The 26,560-nt window shown below is 44.1% G+C and overlaps 1 protein-coding gene across 1 annotated transcript in view; it reads right to left on the bottom strand.

Annotated features, from left to right (window-relative positions):
* Positions 1 to 1,822: 1,822 nt before the first annotated feature.
* ONECUT2 (one cut homeobox 2) overlaps positions 1,823 to 26,560 on the bottom strand; it is a 38,192-nt gene continuing 13,454 nt past the window's right edge. Inside the window, exon 2 of the mRNA XM_040984742.1 lies at positions 1,823 to 4,057. Within this exon, the coding sequence (XP_040840676.1) occupies positions 3,771 to 4,057 (287 nt within the window). The 3' untranslated portion in view covers positions 1,823 to 3,770. The remainder of the gene's footprint in view (positions 4,058 to 26,560) is intronic.

The following is a 26,560-nucleotide window of genomic DNA, read 5'->3' as shown; positions in this document are numbered from 1 at the left end:
AAGGCAGCCCCTGTTGGCCTAGACATCGTCAGTGGGTGCCAGAGACCAAATGCTGAGATTAGAATCATTCATTAAACCAGATTAAACCAGGCATCAGACCTAAATCTAACCTTGAGAAGAATAACCATTTCTAGAGATTCTAAATGAGTCTCAGCGACTCATTTAAACATTCCCAAGCTGAAATTCATCTTTAGCAACCCACAGCTGAAATGTATCCTTTTCTGAATCTCCTGACCTGGAGTCTGAGCACGGACTACAGGGAAGCCGGGAGCAGCCAAGACAGGATGACTTAGAAACCACAGAGAGCCACATTGTCTCACGTAGCTCCATGGCTGCTGCTCCTGCGCAGCGGAATCAAGGAGATGGTTCGAGAGCCTCTCCTCAAAACTTGCTTTTTATTTTCTCTCCAGGTTTGCAACATCCCAACCCCAACACCACCACTAGCCTACCCCAGTGCTAGCTAGCTGTGGTTGCACACAGGCTTGTTGATGCAAATTGGTAATTACCACCCTGAGGAAACCTGATCAGCCCTTGGCCACAGGGGCTGGACTTGTCTGGGAGAAGTCCCTTTTTGGTGGATCTGCTAACTAAGGGGAAACCCTGGAGAACAGGAGAGTGCTTGGGGCTGGCCTCATAGCCCATCACTGGGGGAGAGGATCACTGAGCCTCCTTCCCAGGCTGCAGACTTGCACTCTGTCCATGGCTGAGCTCTCTGTGCTGGAGGAGCCTCGCTGACCATCTTCATCATGGTCGAGGCATTAAATAGAGAGCACTTAAAATACAAATCAAGCTTCTTTACACCATGGATCCATTTACCAACAGGTTAAATGCTGAAGTGCTTGAACTTGAGTTTCAACCTTTCTCAGGAATTTTCATAGAAATGTGAATATGCCACATCATCCCCGGTGGCAAATTTAACTCTAGAATGGCAGGAGAAATGAGCAGTATTCTGAACCGAATACTTAGCAAATGAAACATTTGACAAAAATAAGACATTGAATTTGGACAGCAAGAATTTTGAGTGATCACCAATGTCAGGGTTGGTCTATATATGTATTCATATATTATATATTTTCTTTCTTTAGAAATGCAACTTTACAGGTGATTCTTAAAAAGCTAATAGAAAAGTAGAAACTGGAAATTATTTTTACATATTTTCCCCCACCCCCAAATGAAGCCCTGTTAGGATGTAGCAGTCCCATGAAGACGAGGCTGTAAACTCCTCTATAAACTCTTTGGTTTTGTGGCTTGGGAGAGGATGTGTCACCAAGACCCCCCACCCCTGGTTCTCACTCTCCTTCCCTCCCCTGATGATCAGACTCTGAACATAGAAGGAACCAAGTCTAAGGGCTAAGCAAAGAACATTCAAGTGACAAGACTGTTCCCCGCACTGCTGAGCAGAGAGGGTGACATCATTCAGTATCCCAACATCTTACACTTGCAGTCCATGGAAGCCTTTGGAGAGATTCCATGTTGGGGTTAAAAAACCCATATGACAAAATTAAAGGAAAACAATAACATCAAATAAATGACCCTTTCCTTTTGTTGCTCAGAGAAACAAAATTGATTACCTTTGTACAGATCAATGACGATATTAGTATTTAGCCAGGCAAGAGGAGATAATGAACTGAAACAAAAGGTGTGAGAAATCCTCATCTTTGGTATTGTAGCTGTTGAGGTTTCTGTTGCTCTGTTCTGTGTTCTTTTGAAAAAACTGCATAGGCACAAATTAAAGACAATCTTCAACTTTAAGATCACCGCGTGAGTTGTCAAATGAAGCAGCAGCCACCGAGGCCCTTCCTTACTTCTATTCTTGTCTCAACCCTTTCTTTAAAATCTGCTTCCAAAAATTGTCCCAAGAGGTCTATTTGAACACAGTGTGTCTCGCTGTTTTGGTTTTTTTTTTTTTTTTTTGGTTTTGATGTTTGTTTGTTTGTTTTTAATTATTTCTGGCGTGCTTCCTTCTTGGTGGTGATTTCCATTGATTCACGGATTTATTTATTCACTTTAATGGGACAGTTTTGTTTGTTGCAGAAGTAGGTGCAGAGAAAGTTTCTTTGGTTTCGATTAAGTAATTCATAAAAAAAAGTCAGTCTCAAGTGTCTGTAAAGAATCATTGCAGCGTTTGGCTTGCTTTGAACACCACCACCCTCCACCCCCCATGCCCACCCGGGGCCGTTCACTGGTAAATATGCACATGGTGACCTTTGCAATCTCCCAGAGTTCTGTGGGCACTCTCTTCTGCTTGCTGTTGGAAGGTGACAGCCAGAAACCACAGCTAGCGTGGAAAAGCTTGGCTACTGTCCTTGGTGTAGCTGGTCCGCTCAGCCTGATGGTGAGCCAAATGCAGGAGCTGAATGCCATTCGGAGTTGCAGAGGTTTTCTGATTTCTAAAAGTAATCACAGTATCTTTAGGCTAGAAAATGGCAAGTAATAAATGTCTTTGGTTTGCAGTATTCTGCTTCTTTGGTGTGCTGTGTGTTTTTATTTTTATTTTTTCTTCTTCTTTCCAGATTTATGTAGTTAATCTGCAAGAATGATTCAACATAGAGGAGATTTAGGACTATATGACAGTCATGAGCAATATGTGTGGTGGTTTGATTTATTATTTTTTTTTTCCTTGCTAGAAAACACTGAAAACGTTCCTACTGACTGGATAGATGAGGGAACAACACAAAGCAGACAGTGTGAGAATGAGTGATGATCATAATGCACAGTAGAAGGAACCAGATGACTAATAAACCAAGGACACATTAATGCTCTAAAAATATCTAGATCTGTTAAAATGTTGCATTTTCTCCATGTACCATAACAGTTTAACTGGCCTCCTGAGTGTTCATCTGCATTATGTACAAACAGAATTTGTATCAAACTGCAAAGTGTGCTTGAAGCCATATTCCCAGTGATTCTCCAATGACTTCACAAAACTTCCTTGAAAATCCATATGTGGTAAATCCAGAACCTTTCTTATTTCTGTTTCCTTTTGTTGTGCTTGATACTTTGAGCTCAAGTAAACTGATTTGTTTTTGGACAGATCCAAGACCATGTGAAATTTCCAGGAGGTAAAGAAAATTGTAAACTGAATCAACTTAAAGTTTCCTAAGCTACTCAATGAAAAAAGATGCCTGAGTTGGAAAAACAGGTCCTTGGATTTTTTTTAAACTTCCATATTTAGACTTGTGCTCAGTAATTACCATTCTGATGTTTTTCATATTATGGCTGTGAACTTTGGTGGACTGTGGTATCATGAGGCTAAGCACTTGGAAAGCAAATGAGGTCAGTCTGGTGGAAGAGTCTTCTCTCACATAAGCATCTTGGAAGCCTAAACTCAGAGTCCTTATACAGACTAAAGTCTTACTGTTTCTCATGTGGACTCTGATGACGTGAGGTTGGCAGGACTCAAGTGGGACTGTTGATATTTTCAGCAATCCTGAGCCTAGGTGACACCTTACTGGAATCAACCCCTACAGGAAGGCCCCATTTGAGTTTCTGTAATGCTTAGCATGCTCAGAGGACAGTGTCTGGTTTAAAGAGATTAATTTCAGCTTGCACTTGGACTCCATAGCCGTTAAAAACGAAACAAAACAAGACAAAAACACCTGGCCTATGATTACAGCTAGAATAGAAGTTTCTTTTTAAGAGAATTGTGCTTTCAAATCACCAGTGAAGGGCCCCAGCTGTGAATTTGGTGTCTTTTTCCCTTTGTGTTTTCTTTTGGTATCTGTTGTCCTCATTCCGAGGTGACTTGTGCCCAAGTGAGTGTCCTTCCGTCATGCTTTGGTACAAGTGCTGGAGGTGGCTGAGGAGCCCCCTGTGCTCAGGTCGTCTTGCCACTTCTCCAGGCTGCGACGCCGGGCGTTCATGAAGAAGTTGCTAACAGTGGTGAGCTCCAGGCCCAGCTGCTGGGAAATGGTGATCTGCATCTCCTTGGACGGGCGTTTGTTCTCCTTGAAGATGGCAAAGAGCGTGCGGCGCTGGAGGTCGGTGAACACCAGGCGGGATTTCTTCTGCGAGTTGTTCCTGTCTTTGTTTGGTTCTTGTTCTTTACGTTTGCACGCTTGAAGAGAAAGAGAAGGATAAGAGTCAGTGGGAGTGGGAGCGCCAGCACCTGGAAGGCGATGCATTGACAGCATTGACAGAGTTGTACAAAGTGATGTAAGCCATTAAACTTCATTGTGCAAATTGCCTGGCTGTCAATACCCAGCCTTCCCAGCTCATTTCTGAGTGACAGAAGGCATCCGTTAGCTATAGGGGTGGGACCACAGGACTGGTTCACACAGTCTGGTTTGGAGCCAGCTGCAGTTGCCATTCCTAATTTGTCCATGCCCTCCCAGCACCTCCTGAAAATCTTTCTGAATTCCAATCCTGGGAAGGGAAGGCAGACTCCTGGCCCTGAGAGAAGCCAGGGTGGCAGTTCCTCCTTCACAGCCACCCTCAAGAAATGCTTACAGTGAGGCCGAAACTTCCTCTGCTGTCGGAACTTCAAAGTGGGTCTTTTTGTTTCTTTCCAAAATCAAACCTTCTACCACCACAATTCTAAAAAGTGCTAACAGAATGAAATTGGAAATGACAGGATGATAGTCTCATTTTGACTCAAATTCCCTTCATTCTGACTCTTGAAAATTAAAACACAACAGAACCAGCAGGAAGGGAAAGATTGTGAAAGAGCTCATTTCGCCAGTTGTGCTTCAGTGGGAAGCAGAAGGTAGGGGAAGCATGGGCAGGAAGGAAGCCCAGAGACAGTGTCAGGACTTGTGGATGCCAGAGCCTCTTCGGCCCAAGGTGAATGAGTTTCTGCATGTGGACTGGCGTGTGCAATCAGAATGCTTCTTCCCAGGTCACAGCTGCTCCTTAGCCAACAGCTTCCTAGAAGGCAACAATATCTCCATGTAACACTACTGATTGACTCTTCTTGGAGTCACAGATGCAGTTGAATGGCTGGGACAGTGCTGTCAATGCCATTTTCACTTAGAGACCTGGTATGCCTACTTCACAGCCAGGTTTGGTCTCTCAGGAAAGTGATTTGTGAGGGTTCAATGGCACACAGTGTTAAAGTATAATAACGCGTGGAAATCGCACTGACAGGTGAAGGCCTTTGCAGGGTCTGAGACTTATAGGTGGAGCACTTGGATGCCTGGTCTCATCATCTGGTTAAAGAAATCATAATGCAAGTGTCTAGAAAGGTTTTTTTGAGGTAAGTTAGGGAAATGTTCACTTCTGACCATTTCTCTTATTGGATTACCATAGCCATCCAGAGTTGGGCCGTTGGGCAACAATTATTTTCATTTCAAAGGGAAATAAATGAAGACCTAGAGTGTAAGTGAGGACGCCAAGGCCACATTCCAGGTTTGACATAGGTTGTAGGGGCGGTCTCTTCTTCACCTCTCCAGGGTGTAACCTGCACTCAGATGCACCCTAAAGGGACCTCCCTCTCTGCAGGAAGGCCTCTCAGGCCCTCCTGAGAAGCAGGAACCTGTATGTTTGACTGCACTGCTGCCTCATCCTGGGTCTACTTCCTGGATTGCCTGATGCCAAGCTTTCTTCTTTTGGACTCTATTTAAACAATGATGTGTGGAAACCAGCACTGTAGCTAGTGGGTGAAGCTGCTGCCTGCAACACTTTAATCCAACTCCCTGCCAATGTGCCCAAGAAAGTAGCAGAAGATGGCCCATTCCTCCTCAGATGGAGTTCCCGGCTCTGGCTTTGGCATGGTCCAGCCCTAGGCATTGTGGACATCCGGGGAGTAAATTAATGGCTGGAAGCCCTCCCTGTCTCTCTCTTTCTGTCTCTGCTGCTGGCTTTCAAATAAGTAAAATAAATCTTTTAAAAGAAAATAGTGATGCTTGGTTAAATTCCTAGTAACAAAGTCAGGGCAAAAAGCTTTAACTGTATAGCTTTCAATTTTCATATCAATATGGATTATTTTTCAGATAATACTTTATTAGTGCTTTTAATAGGGTTATTAGGTCTGATTGCCAAATTACATTTTGTTTTATATGTGTGTGTTTTCATATTTATGTGTATATATATGTATGTATAAAATAGGAAAATGTTGAAGATTTAATATTTAGCAAACTGCAGAGAAAGACTAGATGAAGGAGCTGATGGTGTGGTGTAGTGGATTAAATCAGTGTCTGTGGCACCACCTCCCATGTGGGTGCCAGGTTTTGCCCTGGCTGCTCCACTTTTGAACCAGCAGTCAAAAATGGCCCAAGTGTCTGGTTCCCTCTCTCCCATGTGGGAGACCTGGATAGAACTCTTGGCTTAGGCTTTGTCCAGCCCTGGGCACTGTGTCCCTCTAGGGAGTGAACCAGCAGATGAAAGATCTCTTTCTGTCTGTGAAAGTCTGCCTTTCAGATAAGGTATCCTGCACATAATAGCTTCCTAATAGCTTTCAAAAACTCCCAGATTTCATACCAGCAAATGCAAGACTGTGGCCTGTGATCTTCCAACGTACAAATCCAAGAGCCCAAAGGATTGAGGCTGTAGTTCTGTAACTTGCCCAGAGTTCTTAGAGCTGTCAGTGGTCAGCCCAGGAGTCTCAGATCCTTCATGTGGGACTTTTAAACTCTTGTCTCTCACTTGTTTTTCACAGGCTTTTTGGCTCATGCCTATCTTCTAGTTTTGCCTGGCCCTCCCAGTATCTAAGCCAACCGCATCCAACCATGCTCCATCCCAGACCATGTTCTCTTCAGGCGAGGACTTGCTCAGTGTCTATACACATTCCTTCCCCCACCCCCTGGTCAAATGTCATTTTCCAACCTGACAGTGAGCACAGGGTGGTCTACAGAAATTGCTCTCTGTTCAGTCCCCCAAACCACAAGGCTAGGGCCCAGTGTGAGGTCATGGCACAAGGCTTTGGTGAAGACCCAGCTCCGCAAGCAAGATCTAATGTCAAACAAGGATACTCGAGGTTGCGCAAGTGACCCAGTCATCTGCTGTAGCCAAGAATCAGGGAAAGGCGTTGAGAGGAAGGTGCTGAGGGAACAGGGGCTCTGGGGAAACAGCCCCAAAGAGGAGCTAAGGCAGATGACTTGCAAAAAGTATCCTAGTGTGGACATCTCTTATAGTGTGCCAACAGCCCTCCAGCAAAAGTGGGGTTGATTCACTTTTCTGTGGATCTGGGCTGATGTTGTGGCTTGGTTTGGCTTAGTGGTGGAGGTGACCGTGCGGCAGCCCTGGGACCAAGCCTTGAGAAGCTCAGTGCTTAGTGCTGGGACTTGGAACTCTGCACAGCTGCAGTGGGTCTGGTGGAGGAGATGGTTTATTCTAGCCCAGGCTCTGTGGGATTGCACCTAGCTGACCCAGCAGTTCACTGTAGATGTTTGAATGAGCCCAGCTGAGATGAACCAAATATTCTGGATCATCAGAGCAGCCCAGTGAACTTGCAGACTCCTGAGCAAAAATAAATGTTGCCTATGCCTCTCATCCTGCTGTTCTGTGCTGGGCAGCATTCCTGTGGCAACAGATAACTGATCATGGAAAGCGAGAACACCCCTTTGCCTTCTTGTTGAGGGAGTGGGTGAAGTATACGATGAAAAGCCTCAGTCAGAAATCATTGCCTGGTTTCCAGCTCCACGTTGGCCACTTAGCAGCCGCGAAAACTTGGACCTTATGTTTTTCATTGTATAGGAGGATAATGACGGCTACCATGCTGGGCCATCAAGTGACCAGCTATAACATATGACATACAGTAGGCATGCAGGAAATGTAAACAGCCTTCCTTTGCAGAGAAAGGAGGTAAGGTTAGAAATTCAGGATTTGAAATTATTTCTCAGGTCTGACTCAGCAGTAGATGAACTGCCCAGAGGGGCAACGACAAATAAAAGGTTAAAGAGCTTTGTTTTTCTTGTGAAACTGCCCCATAGCCAATTCCTTGCCTTGTGTAAGAGGTACGACTGTACTGTGTTTGCACACACGTGTCAGAGATCCTAATAGGTTCTGGACCATTGGTGTTTCCTCACATCACTAATTTATGCCCAAATACATTCTACATACGATGGGTATTGTTAGCCCATCATAAATAATGCAGCAGTACTGTACTCTCCTTGCATTCAGTAAATACTTTCCCTGAATAGTTCAATATGATCTTGCCAGGGCAGGGAGAGGGGGAAGGGAAGGAATGCATCCAGGTGCATTTGTCAGCAGACACTTAACCTCTGTGTATATGGGTTTGAAAACTATGCATACACCAGAATCCTTTCCTTCTTGTAGCTGAAGAGCGAGAAGCTGCCCCTTTTAGAAGGGCTTGTGCCAAGGGGAGTGTGACCTTTGTGGAAGAGGGAATACACCAGGGAGAATGTGGGGCTTGTGGTTATGTTGGAAAGATCAACCCCGGCCATCAAATGGGGTTATGCTAGGAAAATCAATTGCAAAACAGTTTACATTTGTGTCTGACCTTGTTCTCTGAGAAAGCTACGGATATTTGGAATAAGAAAAAAACAAACAAACAACCTCCTTTCACTTGGCTGTTCTGAAGAGGTGGTAGTTTGTTGCTGTGAGAATAGCCAGCCCGTGTAAGAGGTGATGGTGATTTAAAAGCATCCTTCAAGAGGAACTACTTTCTGTACTGAGGAGCCTTCTGAATAATAATAAGATCTTGCATTTAAACAAGGAAGCAAAAAAGTGGAAGAACTGCAAACTTGGAGTGTGGCCTTTGGCCTAACAGTTCATTTGCCCACATCCCAGCTTCAGTTCCTGACTCCAGCTTCCTGTTGATGGAGCCCAATGGGAGGCAGCAGTGATGACTCAAGCAATTTGGTTCCTGCCACCTGTGCCCAGACCTGCCACTGGCAGCTCCTGCCTTCAGTCTAGGCCAGCCCTGACTCTTGCGGTATTTGAGGAGTGAATCAGTAGTTGCAGATGATCTCTGTGTTAACTGTCTGCGTCTCAAATAAGTAAATGGGCTAAAAATAACTGAACATGTTTGATGGTATATATTTACCATTTAGCTAATCATCAATGCTGGTCAGTCTTGGTGATGCAGGCTAAATGAAGACACCAGTAGATTGTTAGAAGGATAGGGAGAGCAGAGTCTGACACACAGGATTGGGGGTTAGGCTCTAGGCAGTTTCATTGGTCACGTGGAGTCAGCTCCTACCCACCTTGGAGCAGAGAAGGCTTGCTGGTGGGAGAAGGGCTATTTAAACACCAGTATTTGTTCTATGCTGCTTACATTTTGGAAGCTATGGCTTGCAATTAGGTACTCTGCAGTTCGTTCTATTTCTTTGTGTAACCTTATTGCCGAAGGCTTCCTGGATCCAGATTATGGCTGAGCCAGTCAAATGACCTTGGTTCTAAGAGCTAAATTCTTAACTTGGACTTTGTGCAAGTGTTCCTGGTCCAAATCAGAGGAGGTTAGTGGTTTTGACTCAAGGTGGTGAGCTGGCTTTCTCAGAAACTCGTGTTCGCTGGCGGTATGGCTCAGTTGACTAATTCTCTACCTGCAAGCACCAGCATTACATTGGGGCACTGGTTCATGTTCCAGATTCTCCACTTCTGATCCAGTTCTCTGCTTGTGGCCTAGGAAGGTAGCTGAGGATGGTTCAGGTTCTTGAGTCCCCCCCTGTACCCACATGGGAGACCTGAAGGAGGCTCCAGGCTCCTGGCCTTGGATCGGTTCAGTTCTGGCCATTGCAGCCATTTGGAGAGTGAATCAGCAGATGGAAAATCTTCCTCTCTGTCTCTCCTCCTGTCTGTATATTTGCCTTTCCAATAAAAGTAAATAAATCTTTAAAAAAATGGAAAAAAAAAACTTGTCTGCATGGACCAGATGCTACTCCATTCAGGCAATAGAGGCAGTGACATCCAGACCAGCATCCACTTAGGAAGCCAAGAGCAGAGGTGGGGATGGGGGATGGTGCTCTGTGTCAAGGGACTTGGGAGTCCACTGATTGTTGGCCTTCCTCCTCTCTCTTGCTGCCTTCCAATTGTGGGTCAAGGCAAGGCCCTAGAAGGACCTCTTACCCATTTGCTAGATTATCCTGGACAGCTGAGGTACTCCAGGGTGAACAGCTCACATTCCCATGAGAACCCTGCTGCATGGTTTATTAGAGAAAAATCTTACAGTCAGGAGGATGTGGGAGGTAGAGGGAAGGAGGCAAGGGAGCAGAGGGAGACAGACAAGCTGCCCAGAGCTCCTGCAGCTGGCCCAATTGCTCAGGGCTCACCTCTACTTTCCTTCAGCAGAAAGCCCGAGGGCAAAAACGGGAGCCCTGAAGGAGGGGATTCTAACCACAGGTGATCTAGGCTGGCAGGAAAACCTTGGAGCCCTAAAACAGCAGGACTTCAGAAACCATTCAGCCCATGCTGCTAGTTTAGGGATGTGGAGACCAGAACTCCCAGGGGACTTTGTCCAGTTCTGAACAGGGCTGGGCCGCAACAGAGTCCTGAGAACACAGAAGTCCTCAATGTTTGGTGCAGCGGGTCTCAAGTCTCCTACATGCCTGGTAGAATACATCTTTTGGGACAGTGAGCTTTGAATTCACAAACCCTAGTCATCTGTTCTGCCTGTGCAGAAGCCTGGGCTCACAGTAATCTTTAGCTCTGCCCTGCATTCTGCCAAGCCATCTAGGAAACCCTGAATTGCTAAAACAGATATTTAATTCTGGACAGAATCATCTGGCTTCAGATGACTGACTGACCTCTCCAGCTTGCTATTAAAATCATTTAAGACCCATAATGAAAGATCAGAGTTATCACACAGATGACTATCACTGTAAGCAACACTTTTGGTGGTGCTTTGGGAAAGGGGTTACATTTTTTAGGGAATTTTCACCTAAATATTTACCAGGCCAGTGGGCCTGAATTAAAAAAATAGCACCCACATTGAAAAAAATAATGCCTTAGTATTCCAACTGTTCTGAAATTCAAATTTAGCCATTCTCAGCATACTTTGATGCGTGCTGACTTTTGGAACAGCCTGCCCATCCCCCCTGTTGTGGGGTGAAAGGAATGCTGGTGCAGGACTTCCTGCAGGTGGGGCTCCCACAGTGGTCCGGGTGAGCAGCAGTCACTGGGCACTGCTGCATACACCTCACTCCACCGGAGCAGGCTGGAGTTGATTCAGACGATAGGGGCTCCAGCGGGTGCATCAGCTGGTGGCAGTGCGGGGTACTGCGCACTGACCTGCAAAGCGGAAGCTGCATGCAAAAACACTTTTCTGTTCAACACATCGAGCATGAATGAGTCTTTTTTTTTCATGTGAGAGCAAACACTACCAAAAAGATGCAAAAACAGATAGAATAGAAATAAACAGAATAAAATAGAAATGGAAACCATCATCTGAAAATCGAAGAAAATTTATCTGAAAATATTGTATAGAAACGTAAAAGAATGTTTTAGAAAATCACCTGATAATCACAATATGATGCAAAGAGAGATGAATTTTATGAAACAGGAATAGAATGTGATTACAAAGAAAATAGATCAATACATAACAGTATGTAAAGAAAAGGCAGTAAGATGGAAGATGAAAAGGAGAAATACTGTAATAGCACTGGGAGACATTAAGAGCAAATTTGCCATGGTGGTTGTCATGCTAGACTTTTTATGCAGTTCAGGAGGTCTCTCCTGTAAGAAGGGACTTTCAGTTATTTAATGACTGAAGCAGTACATGTACTCCTTATGAAAACTAAAATAAGTTAAAAGCATGTTTCAGCTTTCTAAGATTTAGAAACTTAAAAACTCAAGATATGGCACCCCAAAAGACTAGCAGCTCTGTATGGCCATAAATACCCCTGAGCTCATCCCAAATGTTCCCAGGAACTTTATTACATTAACAGAATCCGTTCTCTAGGAAGGGGGAAGGGCTGGTGTTTTTTGTTCCAACAGCGTCTCCAAACAATTCAATTATGAATGTTTTTCAGCTTTATAGGAATAGCATAGTTTGAATGAAAGAATTCTCTCCCTTTGCAGTGTTAAAGCAGATTCATGAGTCAGGTGAAAGAGGATGTGAGATATGTCAGACGTGAAGAAAGGAACATAAAACAACAGAAAAAAATATTTCAAAGCAAGAAAGTTTCAGATAAGGCCTTCAAAATACCATTATTATTCAGTGTGATAGTGTAAAAGTAGCCAGTATAATAAAATAAGCTTAAGAAAAGATTATTTAACCAATATTATAAGAAAAAAAAAAGGAACTACTTGATAAAACCATCAAAGCTGTGGTGGGTGTGATGGCAAGTAGGTTAAGTTTCCACTTCAGCCTGCATCCTATGTTAGGATCCTGGCTCACAGCCCACTACTCCGCTTCGCAGCCAGCCCCCTGCTGATGTGCCTAGGAAGTGGCAGCTGCGTTCTGGCCATTCCTATGGAGGACCCCGATAGAGTTGCTGTTCCTGGGTTTGGCCTGGCCTGATTCCAGATATTGCAGCCATCTGGGGAGTGAATCAGAATATGGAAGATCAATCTCTCCTTATTTCTCTAATTTTGCCTTTCAAGTGTATGAATAAATCTCTAAAAATAAATGACAAGGGCCTGGATAAGTAGCCTAGAGGCTAAAGTCCTTGCCTTGCATGTGCCAGGAACCCATGTGGGTGCCAGTTCGTGCCCCAGCAGCCCTGCTTCCTATCCAGCTCCCTTTTCGTGGCCTGGGAAAGCAGTTGAGAACAGCCCAAACCCTTGAGACTCTGTACCCACATGAGAGACCCAGAAGAAGCTCCTGGCTTCTGGATTTTGGCTTCAGATCAGCTCAGCTCCAACTGTTGCAGCCAGTTGGGGAGTGAATCAGCAGAAAGAAGATCTTTCTCTCTGTCTCCCCTCCTCTCTGTATATCTGATTTTCCAATAAAAAATAAATTAATTAAAATATAAATAAATAGAAATAAGTGACAAAAGCTGACATAAGGTGATAGCTAATTATTTGGCATGCTTTTAAAAATAATACATTCATTTTATTTTTGATAGGTTTACATATTTCAGAAGGATGTATGTCCATGTGGACCACCAGTTAGGGTGGGGAGGGTCAAGGAATGGGGGAAAGTAGACGAGACAACTGACTGGCATATTTCTAACAGTTTAAAATCATTTGCTTTTTACAACTACCTATAAGGCAGCTGTTATTAATGATATCAAGGTAGAGGAGACTAAGCAAATCACTAAGGTTACTTAGTCAGTAACGGAACTAGGGTTCCAATTCAGACAGTCTTGAATCCAGACTGCATGTAACTAACAGCTACCCTTTATGCTTCTCCAGGCACAGAGAGAACCCTTCCAAGCCAATGTGACTTTCCACTTAGAAAACCCAACAGCCTCAAAGACAAATTGTTAGAACCAATAGGAAGTTAAGTGAGGTGGCTTGTTATAAAGCAAACAGAATATCAAAACTGATTGTGTGTACATGAAAAAAAAAATCCAAGAGAATACACAGATAAACTGTTAGAATTAATGTCTCAAAATCAGTAGACAAAAATCAATTGTACATCTATAGAACAAAACTAAAAATGAAAAAGATGTTGTTAATAATAGGATCAAAAGAACACAATACCACTTTGACAATAAGAACGCAATACTTTGACAGAGAAAAAGTACATGATTGTGAAAGTGAAATTAAAGAACCCCCACATTCATGGATTGGAAGACTTAGCACTTAATATTGAGAGTTCAGTTCTCTTCAGTATGGTCTCTAGACATAATGTAACCCTTAGCCCAAAATCTCAGCAGATTTCCTTCCCACCCTCCCTTTTGTCTTTTCTTTTCATTTTTGGAATTTGACAAGGTGATTCTGAAACTTACAGCAGAGTGCAAAAAAAAAAAATCAGAATAATTCAGTATTCTTCTTTTTAAAAATATTTATTTTTGTTGGATAGAGAGGAGAGACAATTTTCATCCATTGATTAACTCCCCAGATGGGATGCTGGCGCTTGCAGGTGGAGGATTAGCCAGCCAAGCAATCGCGCTGGCCCCAATCTGGCTATTCTTGATGAGAGAGCAAGGCAGGAGCTGCTACATCAAGAGCTTTTTTTTTTTTTTTTTTTTTTTTAGAGATTTATTTATTTTTATTGTAAAGTGAGATATATACAGGGCCCGGCGCGGTGGCGCAAGTGGTTAAGGTCCTCACCTTGCACGCCCGGGATCCCATATGGGCGCCGGTTCTAATCCCGGCAGCCCTGCTTCCCTTCCAGCTCCCTGCCTGTGGCCCGGGAAAGCAGTCGAGGACGGCCCAAGGCTTTGGGACCCTGCACCCGCACGGGAGACCCGGAAGAGGCTCCTGGCTTCGGATCGGCATAGTATCGGCCCGTTGCGCTCACTTGGGGAGTGGATCATCGGACGGAAGATCTTCCTCTCTGTCTCTCCTCTCTGTATATCCGCCTTTCCAATAAGAAAATAATAAAAAATAAATCTTTAAAAAAAAAAGTGAGATATATACAGAGAGGAGTAGAGACACAGAGAAAAATATCTTCTGTCCAATGATCCTCTCCCCAAGTGAGCACAACGGCCAGTGCTGTGCTGATCTGGACCCAGGAGGCAGGAACTTCTTCCAGGTCTCCCCCACGGGCGCAGAATCCCATGGGCCGTCCTCGACTGCTTTCCCAGGTCACAAGCAGGGAGCTGGATGGGAAGTGGGGTTGCCCGGATTAGAACCGGTGCCCATCAAGAGCTTTAATAAGATGTCAATGGCACTGTGCTGGGATGAGGTTATATACAAGTTCAGGCCAGTAGCACAGAGCAGGAAGCAGAGATTGAGACCCATATACACTTGGGCACTTGATTCAATGGCAAGACTGGCAACATAAGACACGAGGAAATGTGATGATGGATGCAGGTGAAGTGGATAGGCATTGTGCAGGGTGCAGTTCCTGACCCCTGCTTTGAACCATACATAACTGGCAGACATGAGTGTGCATGGCAAGATGATGAAGCCCTGAGAGAGTAACAGACCAACAGCTTCATAATCATGAGAAAAATTTCATAGGACTCAGCAGACACTAACCCAAGGGGAAAAAAGATTATGTATCAAAACCCATTAAAATGAAGAACTTCAGACAATCTTGAAAATAAATAGGAGAGCCATGAGTATTTGTAATGCATATGGCTGACAAAGGTCCTGAATCCAGAATATATAGACTATTAGAAATTTATTTCTAAGAAAAAGCTAGACATTGCAGTAATAAAACAGGCAAAGAAAACCCTTTGATACATCACAGAGAAAAGGCAAATATCTAATAACTATATAAAAGATGTTCAAAATTATTAATAATCTGTCCAGCACTAAGGTCAATTATGTAGAGCCACAGGAACTTGTTCCAGTTGGATACTGAGCAACCCCCACCCCACCTGGGCTGGTGTGACCCGAGAATGGCTACTTCCTGATAGCAGCCAGTGGCTCACATGGGAGTGGGTGCCTGTGGGTTGGTGAACAAGGCCCACGACCCCCACCAGTGGCCAGTTTGGCCCATCAAGAGTGGGAGCGTCCCCAGTGGAGGAGGAGCTGGAGGGCATCTTCCCATCAGCACTGTCCCTGAGGTGGCGTGTTAGGGGCAACCCAAAGCTTCTGATCGTTCCAGCGTTGTTACACCGATGAATACCCATGCCACTTCCCAAATGACCAAGGTTCCATGATGAGGGTTGGAGCATGGAGACCAAGCCCTAAACACATATCTGGGCAAATCCTCCCTACCATGATTTTCTGGTGGAGGCCTCCTTCCTACAGGCCTAGATTTCTTGCATGCTGAGGACTCTTTCCAGGATCTGAAGCCAGGAACATTCTGGTGAGAAGTGGTGGGACAGTCAGGCTGGCTCACTTTGTCAGAATCTGCAGGTGCAGTGTGGTAGGTACTCAGTCATGCTGCAAGAAGCTGTGCAGCGCACGGGATTGGGGAACATGAGCTACATGCAGAAAATGGACAGAGACTCCTCTGTGAAAGAGAGCCTCAGCATGGCGCATGCTGGGTGATATAGCTCTGCTAAAACTGCTCGCAAACCTGTGATATATAAAAAGATTTTTTTTCCCATGAGTTTTGTAATTGGCTAAATAAATGCATTGGAAGCACCTGGATCAGCAGCTGTCTTTGTGATTATCCTGGAAAGTAAGGAAGGAGATGGCTACAAGGAAATAGGCAAAGAACACTTTACCCTATTAACATTTGGATTGTTTACATTGAGAGAGTTTCAATGTATTTTTAAAGTAACTAAAAAATACTTTGGATAAAACAAAATAATGCCGTGATTGTGAGTGGCAGAATTCTGTTTTTTTTTTAATTAAGGAAGCACTGCAAAATAAATGACAATATTTTTCTTAGAAATTGAGGTAAAATATACATTGTTTAAGCCTTCTGAAATATATAGCTGTAGTGTCAAGTGTCTCCATACTGTCATACAATCAAGCCCCAGAACTTTTTCATCTTGCAAAACTGAGACCATATCCTCATTAAACAACTACTCATTTCCTCCTTGTCTTGACTTGACATTCTACTTTGTGTTTTTGCCTTAGATATCTCATGGAAGTGAAATCCTATGCCATCTGTCTTTTAGTGACTGGCTTATTTCACCAAGAATCAGGCCTCAGGGCTCAACCATACTGTAGACTGTGGAGAATGTCTTCCACTGTAAGACTCAGTAATGGTTCAGTGCTTATACACTGTTTATGTGTTGATGGACAGATGGGGTGCTTCCACTTTCTGGCTGTTGTGAATAATGCTGCCACATACAGGATAATGAGGTATGTCTTTGAGACCTTGCTTTCAGTTCTTCTACCCCGTATGTCTGGAAGTGACATTTTGCGGTCACATGGTAATGCAGTGTTCATGCCGGGATAGTTCCACAGGGGGCTGCATCGTTCTACAATCCCACCCACAGCACACAGGCTCCAGTTTCTCCCCAACCTCACCAACACTTTTTGGTTTTTGTTTTTCTTTCTTTCATTTTTTTTTTAAATAGCAGCCAGACTAATGGGGGTGAAATAAATTTTTAATTGAAAGAACTGGATGTGAGAGCTCTTAGAGGAAACCAGGCTTCCAAAGTCTAGCTCAGTGCTTGGCCACACATCTGCCAAATCAGACAATCAACCTTGCACACTCTGACCTCCTCTCAGGGCAGGTTTTGTTCCATTCTGTTCTGACTTGTGCAAGCAAAAGATATTAAAATGATGCTCAAATCCGGGAGCCCTTCCCATCTCCTCTCTAAGATGTCCTCTCCTGGCTGCCCTGGAGCCTTCCTGAGGATCCCTTCCTCCCTGCAGGCTCTCCCCACCCCCACCCCCACATCCAGAGGGCAGGGGCATGAGTGCAGCTGTAACCAGGCACCATCCGAGCTGTGGGCCACGCCTGCAGATCAGAACTAATGGCATTAGGTGTTCACTCAGGGAATAGAGCTGCAATTACCCGTGGAGGCTTTCTCCAGGATGACCACATGCAGAACACCATGTGGGAGAAGAGTCATGAATCACCAAGTGAATTAACTGGAAGCTGCTCTAATTAGTGTTATAATTTTTCATAAAAACAGTAATGAATATGAAATAATGTGGCCATGAAACCACCAGGACAATTAATGCTTGGGAGTAATTTGGGGTCAGGAAAAGATACTAGAAACTGTTTAAATAGACCTGAATGTTGAGAATTCAGAGGTTCACAGCACCAAATCTATTAGAAAATAAGTTACTGGGGATAGTGCAGTAGTCTAATGGCTAAAGTCCTCGCCTTGCACATGCCAGGATTCCATATGGGTGCTGGGTCATATCCCGGCAGCTCTACTTGCCATCCAGCTCTAGCTTGTGGCCCGGGAAAGCAGTGGAGGACAGCCCAAAGCCTTGGGATCCTGCACCTGTGTGGGAAACCCGGAAGAGCTCCTGGCTTCTGGCTTTGGATCGACCTGGCTCCAATTGTTGTGGCTGCTTGGGGAGTAAATGAGCAGATAGATCTTTTTGTCTTTTCCTACTTTCTGTAAAGTCTGCTTTTATAATAATAAAAAAATCTTTAAAAGAAAAAAATAAGTTACTACTTTGGAAAGGCAAGTGTAGCTGGCTGTGAGATTTCTTTCTTTTTTCTTCTCTTATTCAGGCTCCTGGGTTTGGGAACAAAGATGAGAGTAAAAGCCAAAATGAGAGCACTTCTTCAGGGAATCAGATAAGAACCCAAGTGATTGGATTTGGAGAATGCTTACGCAGGACCCAGGAAGGAGACTAAAGAGATACCATTCTCCTTGGCAGCACCTTCCCAGACCACTAGGAATCTGTGGAAGTAAGACCCAACCTTGGATCCTTGAAGAGATAGATGAGTTGAACTTGTTGGCCTAGCTGCAAGTTTTACTTGCAAAATTCTATCAAATGTAGAATGCTGACTCCACACGTTTTACCCTTACAAACTGGACTTTATCCTCTCATGAGTCTGTAAAGATCCATCTGACCCCTACAAAATGCACAGCAGACTTGGATTTCTCAGCATGAGTCTAGCAACTGTCTAACCATTTAAGAATGTCTTAAAAGGACATGCAGGGGACACGGAGAAAATGGCCCTGCTGCATGTTTGAGCTATCTGCAAACAGTGCATCCAAGAAGAGTGCAGAGTCCTGCAGTCTGGCCCGTTTCACAGTCCACTGTGGAGACGACACTCATTTTGCTAGAGAACACATGCGCACTCATGCAGTGCAGTACTGAGGAAGTCAGAGGTGAGGTGACCAGTGCCATCATGTCTGTCTGCATCTGCCTTATTGAGGTTAATCCCTTACAAAAAGTCACACAGCCGGTCAACAGTGAGGCTCAGAAACAAAGTGGAACTGACTCCGACACTCATGCTCTCTGCAACAAGGCCAAGCAAAACTCAATCTGCAGAAGCTATGGGAGAGTCAGTGACTTGGGCCAACCTCTTGTTGATATACTGAGAAGTTACAAGGAGTAATATTAACCAAGAAATAATAATAACTAAACTAGCAACATCTACCATATGTCAGTTCTAAACATCTTTTGTACTTGTTCCTGTAAGGATTAACATAATGCTATGATAAGCCTATTATTATTTGAAGTATAGAGATAAACAAGACAAACCTTAAAGACTTTGACAGACCTTTAAGAACCTAATGACTTCTTGGGCCTGGCGTGGTAGCCTAGTGGTTAAAGTCCTTATCTTGCATGTGCCAGGATCCCCAGCTGCTCCATTTCCCTTCCTGTTCCCGCCCCGCTTGTGGGCTGGAAAAGCAGTGGGAGATGGCTGAAAGCCTGGGGACCCCACACTCTTGTGGGAGACCCAGAGGAGGCTCTTGGCTCCTGGCTTCCGATCAGCTCTGACCATTGTAGCCACTTGGAGAGTGAATCAGTGGATGGAAGATCTTTCTCCCTCTATCTCCTCTCTGTGTATCTTCCATTTCCAAAAATAAATACATTTTAAAAAATGAATCTAATGAATTTTGAAATGCACTGTGACTAGTTAACAATACAACAAAAAGCAGCAATTTGGGACAATTCTTTAAAAATATTATACCAGTACTTTTGGAATAGTAATTCTCCATTCACATCTGATTCCCGCGCGTCACCCTCACACAAAATTTGATGAACAAATGGGTCTGTAATAACCAGGATTAAAGATGAGAAGGGGGCCTAGCACGGAGGCCTAGTGGCTAAAGTCCTCATTTTGCACATGCCAGCATCCCATATGGGTGCCAGTTCTAATCCCGGCAGCCCCACTTCTCATCCAGCTCCCTGCTTGTAGCCTGGGAAAGCAGTTGAGGAAGGCTCAAAGGCTGGATACCCTGTACCTGCTTGGGAGACCTGGAAGACGCTCCTGGCTCCTGGCTCCTGGCTCCTGGCTTCAGATCGGCTCAGCACCAGCTGTTGCGGTCAGTTGGAGAGTGAATCATCAGATGGAAGATCCCCCTTTCTGTATATTTGACTTTGTAATAAAAATAAATAAAATCAATCAAATCAATTTTTAAAAAAGATTTATTTTATTTTATTGGAAAGGCGGATATACAGAGAGGAGAAGAGACAGAGAGGAAGATCTTCCATCCGATGATTCACTCCCCAAGTGAGCGCAATGGCCGATGCTATGCCGATCCGAAGCCAGGAGCTGTTCTGGGTCTCCCACGTGGGTGCAGGGTCCCAAAGCTTTGGGCCATCCTCCACTGCTTTCCCGAGCCACAGGCAGGGAGCTGGATGGGAAGCAGGGTTGCCGGGATTAGAACCGGTGCCCATATGGGATCCCAGGTGTGCAAGGCAAGGACCTTAACCACTGCGCCATTGCGCCAGGCCCATAAAAATAAATAAAATCTTAAAAAAAGAAGATAAGAAGGGTCCAGCCTGCCAAAATGCAGGCACAAGAACATAAGCACCATTTGGAATTACAGGGTAAGTAAGCTTAATAGATATGGACAGCCTGTTATGAACAGCAGGAGGCTACTCTGCCCACGAAGGCTGTCATTTCTTCACATCTATGGGAAGTGCATTGATTCATAGGATGCCATTTCATATGCATGCAGAACAAATCCAGCTAAACAAAGTTAACTGCCCAATGGAACTCAAAAATACTTCTCGATTTAATTTTAAACAGACGTCAAAGTGAAGGAAATTTAATTACGTAAGTAATACAGAGCACAATGAAATGTCCATCAAAATTGCTTGCAAAGATTTAAAATGTTTTCCTTTCCAGACAATGGAGTTAGAGCAGCTAAAATATCTGATGTTAGGATAATGTCTTGAAGAGTGGGGCTTGGAAATCAGTATGCTCTCCTCTATAAATTAACTATGCACAAATCTGAGCCAGCCTGAGATCCACATAAATCAACCCAAGTGACCTTCTGTGTTGCAGACCATTAGGGTCAGGCAAGGAATAAGGAGGATGCAAATAAAGACATTATCTGGGGCACACTCACTACTGGAAGGCATCCGTAAACATCCAGATTAAGAATCAAGACAGAGCTGTCACGTCCTTAATGCTGCATATAATTTCTCTAAAAAGGCATATATTTTTTAAAAGGATGTAGAATGTAAGGTTAAAAGAAAAAATACCTAGACATTGAGGCATATACTTACAGGGACACAAACCAGCAAATCTTCTGATCTTTCTGATACCACCTACAAACTGCTTCTATATTGCCAAACGTCACGTAACATTTGCATTATTTGGGCTTCGCCAATACAGAATAGCCAAGATCTGAACTGATGCTTTTGACTTCTGTAAGCAGTAGATGTACACTTTTGTTTCTTACGTGCCTGGTAATTATCTCAATAGCAAAAACATGGTGAGTTCATACACTCATAGGGCTAAAGGGGCCCTCCCTTTAGGACACTAAAACTGTGTGATCTTGGGGACCATGTAGAGTTTTACATTTTAAAATATTCTATTCATTTACTTATTTATTTGAAAGACAGAAAGAGACAGAGATCTCCAATTTATGGTTTATTCCGCAAATGCCATAACAGCTGGGGCTGGGCTAAGCTTCAGCTAGGAATCCAGACTTCCATCCGAGTCTCCCAAGGGTGGTAGGGACTTGAGCATTCAAGCCATCATTTGGTGCTTCCCAGGGTGCACATTAGCAGCAGTCTGGAGGGTGGGCAGCAGGGGTGGCACTTGAACTCATGTACTTCAATATGGGATGTGGGCATTCCAAGTGGCACTTGGACTGAAGCAGCAGATGAAAGACCTTTGTCTCTCCTCCATAAATCTGATCTGCCTTTCCAATAAAAATAAATAAACATGAGACTTGTGCATTTACTGAGTGAGAACTGTATGTTAGGAACTGTGATAGGGTTAAGAGGAAGATGAAAGTGAGCAAAGCTTACGACCCCTCCTGTCGTGATCTAGTAGTGTAGGCCAGGTACAGTGCAGAGACCTGGCCCCACGCTGATGGACACGGGTGTGTTGCCTGTGCATATGAAGCAATTCCATGTTTATCTTCTATATAAATAGAAATCTGTCCTACTCTATTATCATCTCTTAATGCCAGTATGTCATCTTAGGAGTGCTTCCTAGGAGAACAAAGGAACTAAAATATGTGGAATGAGATTGAGGGTAAAAACAAAATATTTTCTAATTATTTATTATTATGAAGTTTATTCAGTTCTTCACCTTTCCCGTTAAAAAAGATTTATTTATTTGCAAGACAGAGCAGCACAGAGGGAGAGATGGGACAAGGTTAAGACAGAGAGAGGAATCTTCTACCTGCTAATTTACTCCTCTAAATGCCTGCAAGCTCCATGACTGGTCCAGGCAGAAGCCAGGGGAAGGAACTCCTTCCAGGTCTCCCATATAAGTGGCAAGGGCACAAGCACTTGGAACATCACTCACTGTCTTTCCAGCCACATTAATAGGAAGTTGGATCAGAAGTGGAACAGCTGGGACCCAAACTGATAAGGGATACTGATGACAGAAGTGGCAGCTTAACTCACTGTGCCACACTGCCAACTCCTTTGTCCCTTCTGTCCCCGAGCCCCTTATTTTGTGAGCTTACAGCTACCCCACTCTGTCTCTGGGCTCACTCCTGTGTCCTTCCTTTAGCAGTAGGATGTTGCCGAGCTTGTGAATGCTTGTGACTATCCCTCTGCCAGTGCCAACAGAGAGCCATGCCTAGGAGAGGATGGAAGACACCAGGAGCAGAGCCCCCTCCCGACACATGCATGGGCAAACCCAGCTGGGAGTCCAGATCTGCTGGAACCTGAAAATATGTGAGAATAAGTGTTTTTTGTTCAATGCCATGAATTGTGGCATGGTGCATGGCTCAGCACTATGGTTGAGTTAGGCAAGTGATCCACAGCATGTAACAGATGCTCAATAAAATTGGTTTTTCACAATCTTTCTCCCTCACACACATTGCCAACTTGTCTGACACAGACAGTATTCTCAACACTGTTAGGCTTCCTGTCCTCTTGGTCCAGGTCCTTCCTTTATCTCAGGTGGGGTTGTTCTTAATGTAGGGATTTCCAGAGCTCTAAGGAGGTAGAATACCTGGGTCCTGAGTTAGTGTGACTTATGAGAAAAAAGAAGTTTCATTCTGGATTTTTCTCCCCTCCCCTCTAATCTGATCACCTGCCACCCCTTTGGGCTCCCTCTCCCCCGCCCCCATGCATCCTTTTAATTGACTTTCTAGAATCTGCCTATGAAAGAAGGCTGAGTTTGAGAGTCTGATGGGGAACTGGGCTCACAGGAGGGCTGGGCCCAGCAAATACTGATTCCTCCTGGTTCCACCTGCTTCCTTGGGAGCATGGCTGAGGAGGGGGCTGGAACACCCCGGAGGGATGGTGGCTGTTGATAGTCCTCTCCAGCAGTTGTGCCCCCACCAGAGGGGAGGGTGGACTCAAGAACCTACACAGAGGCCTCAGGGTGGCTCTCTGTTCAGCCCAACCCTGGCTGCCAGCCTGTGTGGAGGGCACACAAGTGATGGTCACTTAATTGCTTACTTGGGCACACCTAATTATCATTCAGTACAGCAATGCATTCAGTTAGAGGAATGTGAAACCAAGCCTACAATGTTTAAATTTTATGTTGTTTTGTTTCTAGAAACTTGATCTTCAGTTTGTTATTTATGTAGTATGAATGTCAGATGGAAAATATCACAAGGAAATACATACTTTCCACATAGATACACAGTGATTGTCTTAGTTTCTCTCTCAAGTTGAAATGGTAATAATATCTTTACTCACTCGATCTCATGTGGATATTATAAAAGTAAATAAAAAACTGTCCACTTAAATCTTTAAACCCAACTAAAACTGAAGGGGAAAAAGCTCCCCACTTCATGTTTTAGTTCAGTGCTATTAACTATGGGGTCTCAAAAATCTCAAGTAACTTGATGTATTTGCTAGCCACAAGATAAGGGATTGATACAAAGAGGTTAAACTCACAAAAATGTTGACTTCTTATCTTTATATCAAAATTTAAGTCCACAATGTAAGAATTAGTGACCATTTAAATGTAAATTTGGTTTATGGTAATGAAGGTAATTGGAGGGGTCCCTAAGCTCTGAGGGGCAGAAAAACCTGTTGTTAATCAAGGCATCCTGAACACTGCTACGAAGCTTATGTCTTGTTTCAGGTTAGCTCAGGAACTCATTTTTGATCATATAGGCAAATATTTCTTTGAAGAGCCCCAATGTCTATAATAAAAAATACCACCTTTTTTGGGCCTGGCACAGAAGCCTAGTGGCTAAAGTCCTCGTCTTACATGCACCGGGGTCCCATATGGGCACCAGTTCATGCTCTGGCTGCTCCACTTCCCTTCTAGTTCCCTGCCTGTGGCCTGGGAAAGCAGAAGAGGACGGCTCAAGGCCTTGGGACCCTGTACCATTGTGATCTGGAAGAAAATCCTGGCTCCTGGGTTTAGATCAGCGCAGCTCCAGCCACTGCAGCCACTTGGGGAATGAACTAGAGGATGGGATGAATATCCTTCTCTTATTATCTGCTTCTCTCTATAAATCTGACTTTCCAATAAAAAAATAAATCTTTACCAAAAAAAAGTAGTTAAAAAAAATACCCCTTTTTAAAGAGGAGAAGCTAGAAAGGAGTGCCAGAAACAAGTAAACATATATAATCCATTCCCCCCAGAGTGACTGTTTGATCAGATTTCCTAAGTATAATCAAGAGTTGACTCACTTGAAAAAGTCCCTCCTGTGGGATCAGCTTTGGACTAGTGGTTGTGAGAAGCACAGAATGTTACCCCCAGCTCTGCAGGAAAGGAACACACAAAAAAGCTGTGCAGAGAGGTATGGGGGTAGAGTAATAATGAAGCAGTGGTGTACTCTGAAATGGAAGATTGTTACTGGGAGTTCAGGAGAGGGAGGGGGAAGAATGGGCCACAGATGCCTGGTAAGATTTCAGGGAAGGAGGACTGGAGATGGCCAGGAAGGACAGAGGGGACTTGGAGAGATGGCTGGTGAAAGCATGCCAAGTGGGAGGACCATAGTGCATTGATATGGCTGTGCTTCAAGGAGGTCAGCAGGGAGTACGGCCTGGTCAGAGCAGGTCACCTTTGGAGACCAGAGCCAGCAGGTTAAATGAGGACCTGCTTTGGTGCCTAGGGGTCATCCATTCCCTGTCTCATTGGCACAGCTCAGAAGCTCTGAATGAGACTTAATTCTACAGTAACATTGTGAAGATAAATAAGGATTATCCACTCTAGATCTTTGAAATCCAGCAAAATCAAAGAGGAAAAAAAGCTTTACAATTAATCCATCACTGCCATGTCTTAGCTTTGGAGAAAAATGATATTGATCAGCGCTTGATATTGTGAAATTGGAAATATTTTGCTTAAAAGATGTATCAGTATTGACTGTTCTTTTTCAAATGCTAGTTACTAATTGGGGTGACCACAAGAGGCAGAAAGCATCACATCACAGAAAAGAGGTTCATTAATTTATTCACACATATTCATTGACTGCCTACTGTATGTATGCTGTATCCAACCTCCATTCCCCTGAAGTTTAATCTAACAGGGTGACATTGATAAGTCATGAGGTGATCCCCATTATATTCTCTAAGTGAAATGAGAGTGGTAGTTCTAGGAGATACCAATTTAGGAGACCAGAGAAGACTTCTTATGGCAGGAACACCTAAGCCTAGACTTGACATTGAATTCAAGTTAATTGAACCACAAAGAACAAGGAGTTTTAAATGAGGGTGTAATGTGGTTAGATGTGGGTTCCAGAAAAATCACAATAGCTTAAGCATGGAAATGAGAGAGGACAAGACCAGTGACAGGGAGACCAGCCAGGAGGTTGCTGACATTGGAGATGGCCCCAACTAAGGCAAGAGAAGAGAAAATGCACAAAGTAGATACTTGGGAAGAATATGCCACCTGGCTGACATGCTTAATTGATGAGAAAAGAGGCTGTGTGAACTTTCTGATTTCTGGCTTCAGATTCTGTATAAAATGATGGAGTAAAAGAAGGGATTCATTGGTAGTGGTGGGCATGGTGGGCAGGTGAGAAAGTTCACTTTGAGATGGGCTGGATGTGAAAGGCAAAGATGTCCACATGCAAAAGAAAACAGGGACCTGGCACTCAGGAGACAGATGGTGGGCTGCAGACAGACTTAGGAGAGGTGGTGACCAGATGGAGAAGATCTTCCAGAGTGGGTATGCTGAGTGGGAAAACAACAAAATCACCTGGGCCAGAATGTAGGGCTAGATAGGTAAAGAAAGAGGCTAGAGAAATGAGTGATTATAGGGATCAAGGGAAGAAATGGAGAAAAGAGTGGTCAACAGCATGGTCAGGGTTGTGTAATGGCCTGGATTTAGCTATAAAGTCCTCCACAGTGGAAGTGGGGAACCAGTGTTGTGTTAAGACTATTAAGCTGCATCCCCTACCAGAGTTGGAGTCCCAGTTATTTTACTTCCCATCCAGCTTCCTGCCCATGCCCTTGGACTGTTGTGGCCATTATGAAGTAAATCAATAAATGGAGGGTGTGTGTGTGTGTGTGTGTGTGTGTGTGTGTGTGTGTGTGAGAGAGAGAGAGAGAGAGAGAGAGAGAGAGACCGACTCTACCTTTCAAATAGTTTTTTTTTAAGTTTACTTTTTTGAAAAGCAGAGTGACATGGGGCAGGGGTTGGAGGTAAGAAAGAGAGAAAGATCAATCTTTGTTGGTTTACTCTTCAGATGGCCACAACAGTAGAGCTGGGCTAGTCCAAGCCAGGAGATTCTTC

Source organism: Ochotona curzoniae, unplaced genomic scaffold (assembly GCF_017591425.1).
Source record: "Ochotona curzoniae isolate NIBS_2020 unplaced genomic scaffold, NIBS_Ocur_1.0 contig_43, whole genome shotgun sequence".
Classification (NCBI taxonomy): Eukaryota; Metazoa; Chordata; class Mammalia; order Lagomorpha; family Ochotonidae; genus Ochotona; species Ochotona curzoniae.
Note: the sequence above shows the minus strand (reverse complement) of the source record. Positions and strands in the feature narration are given on the sequence as shown.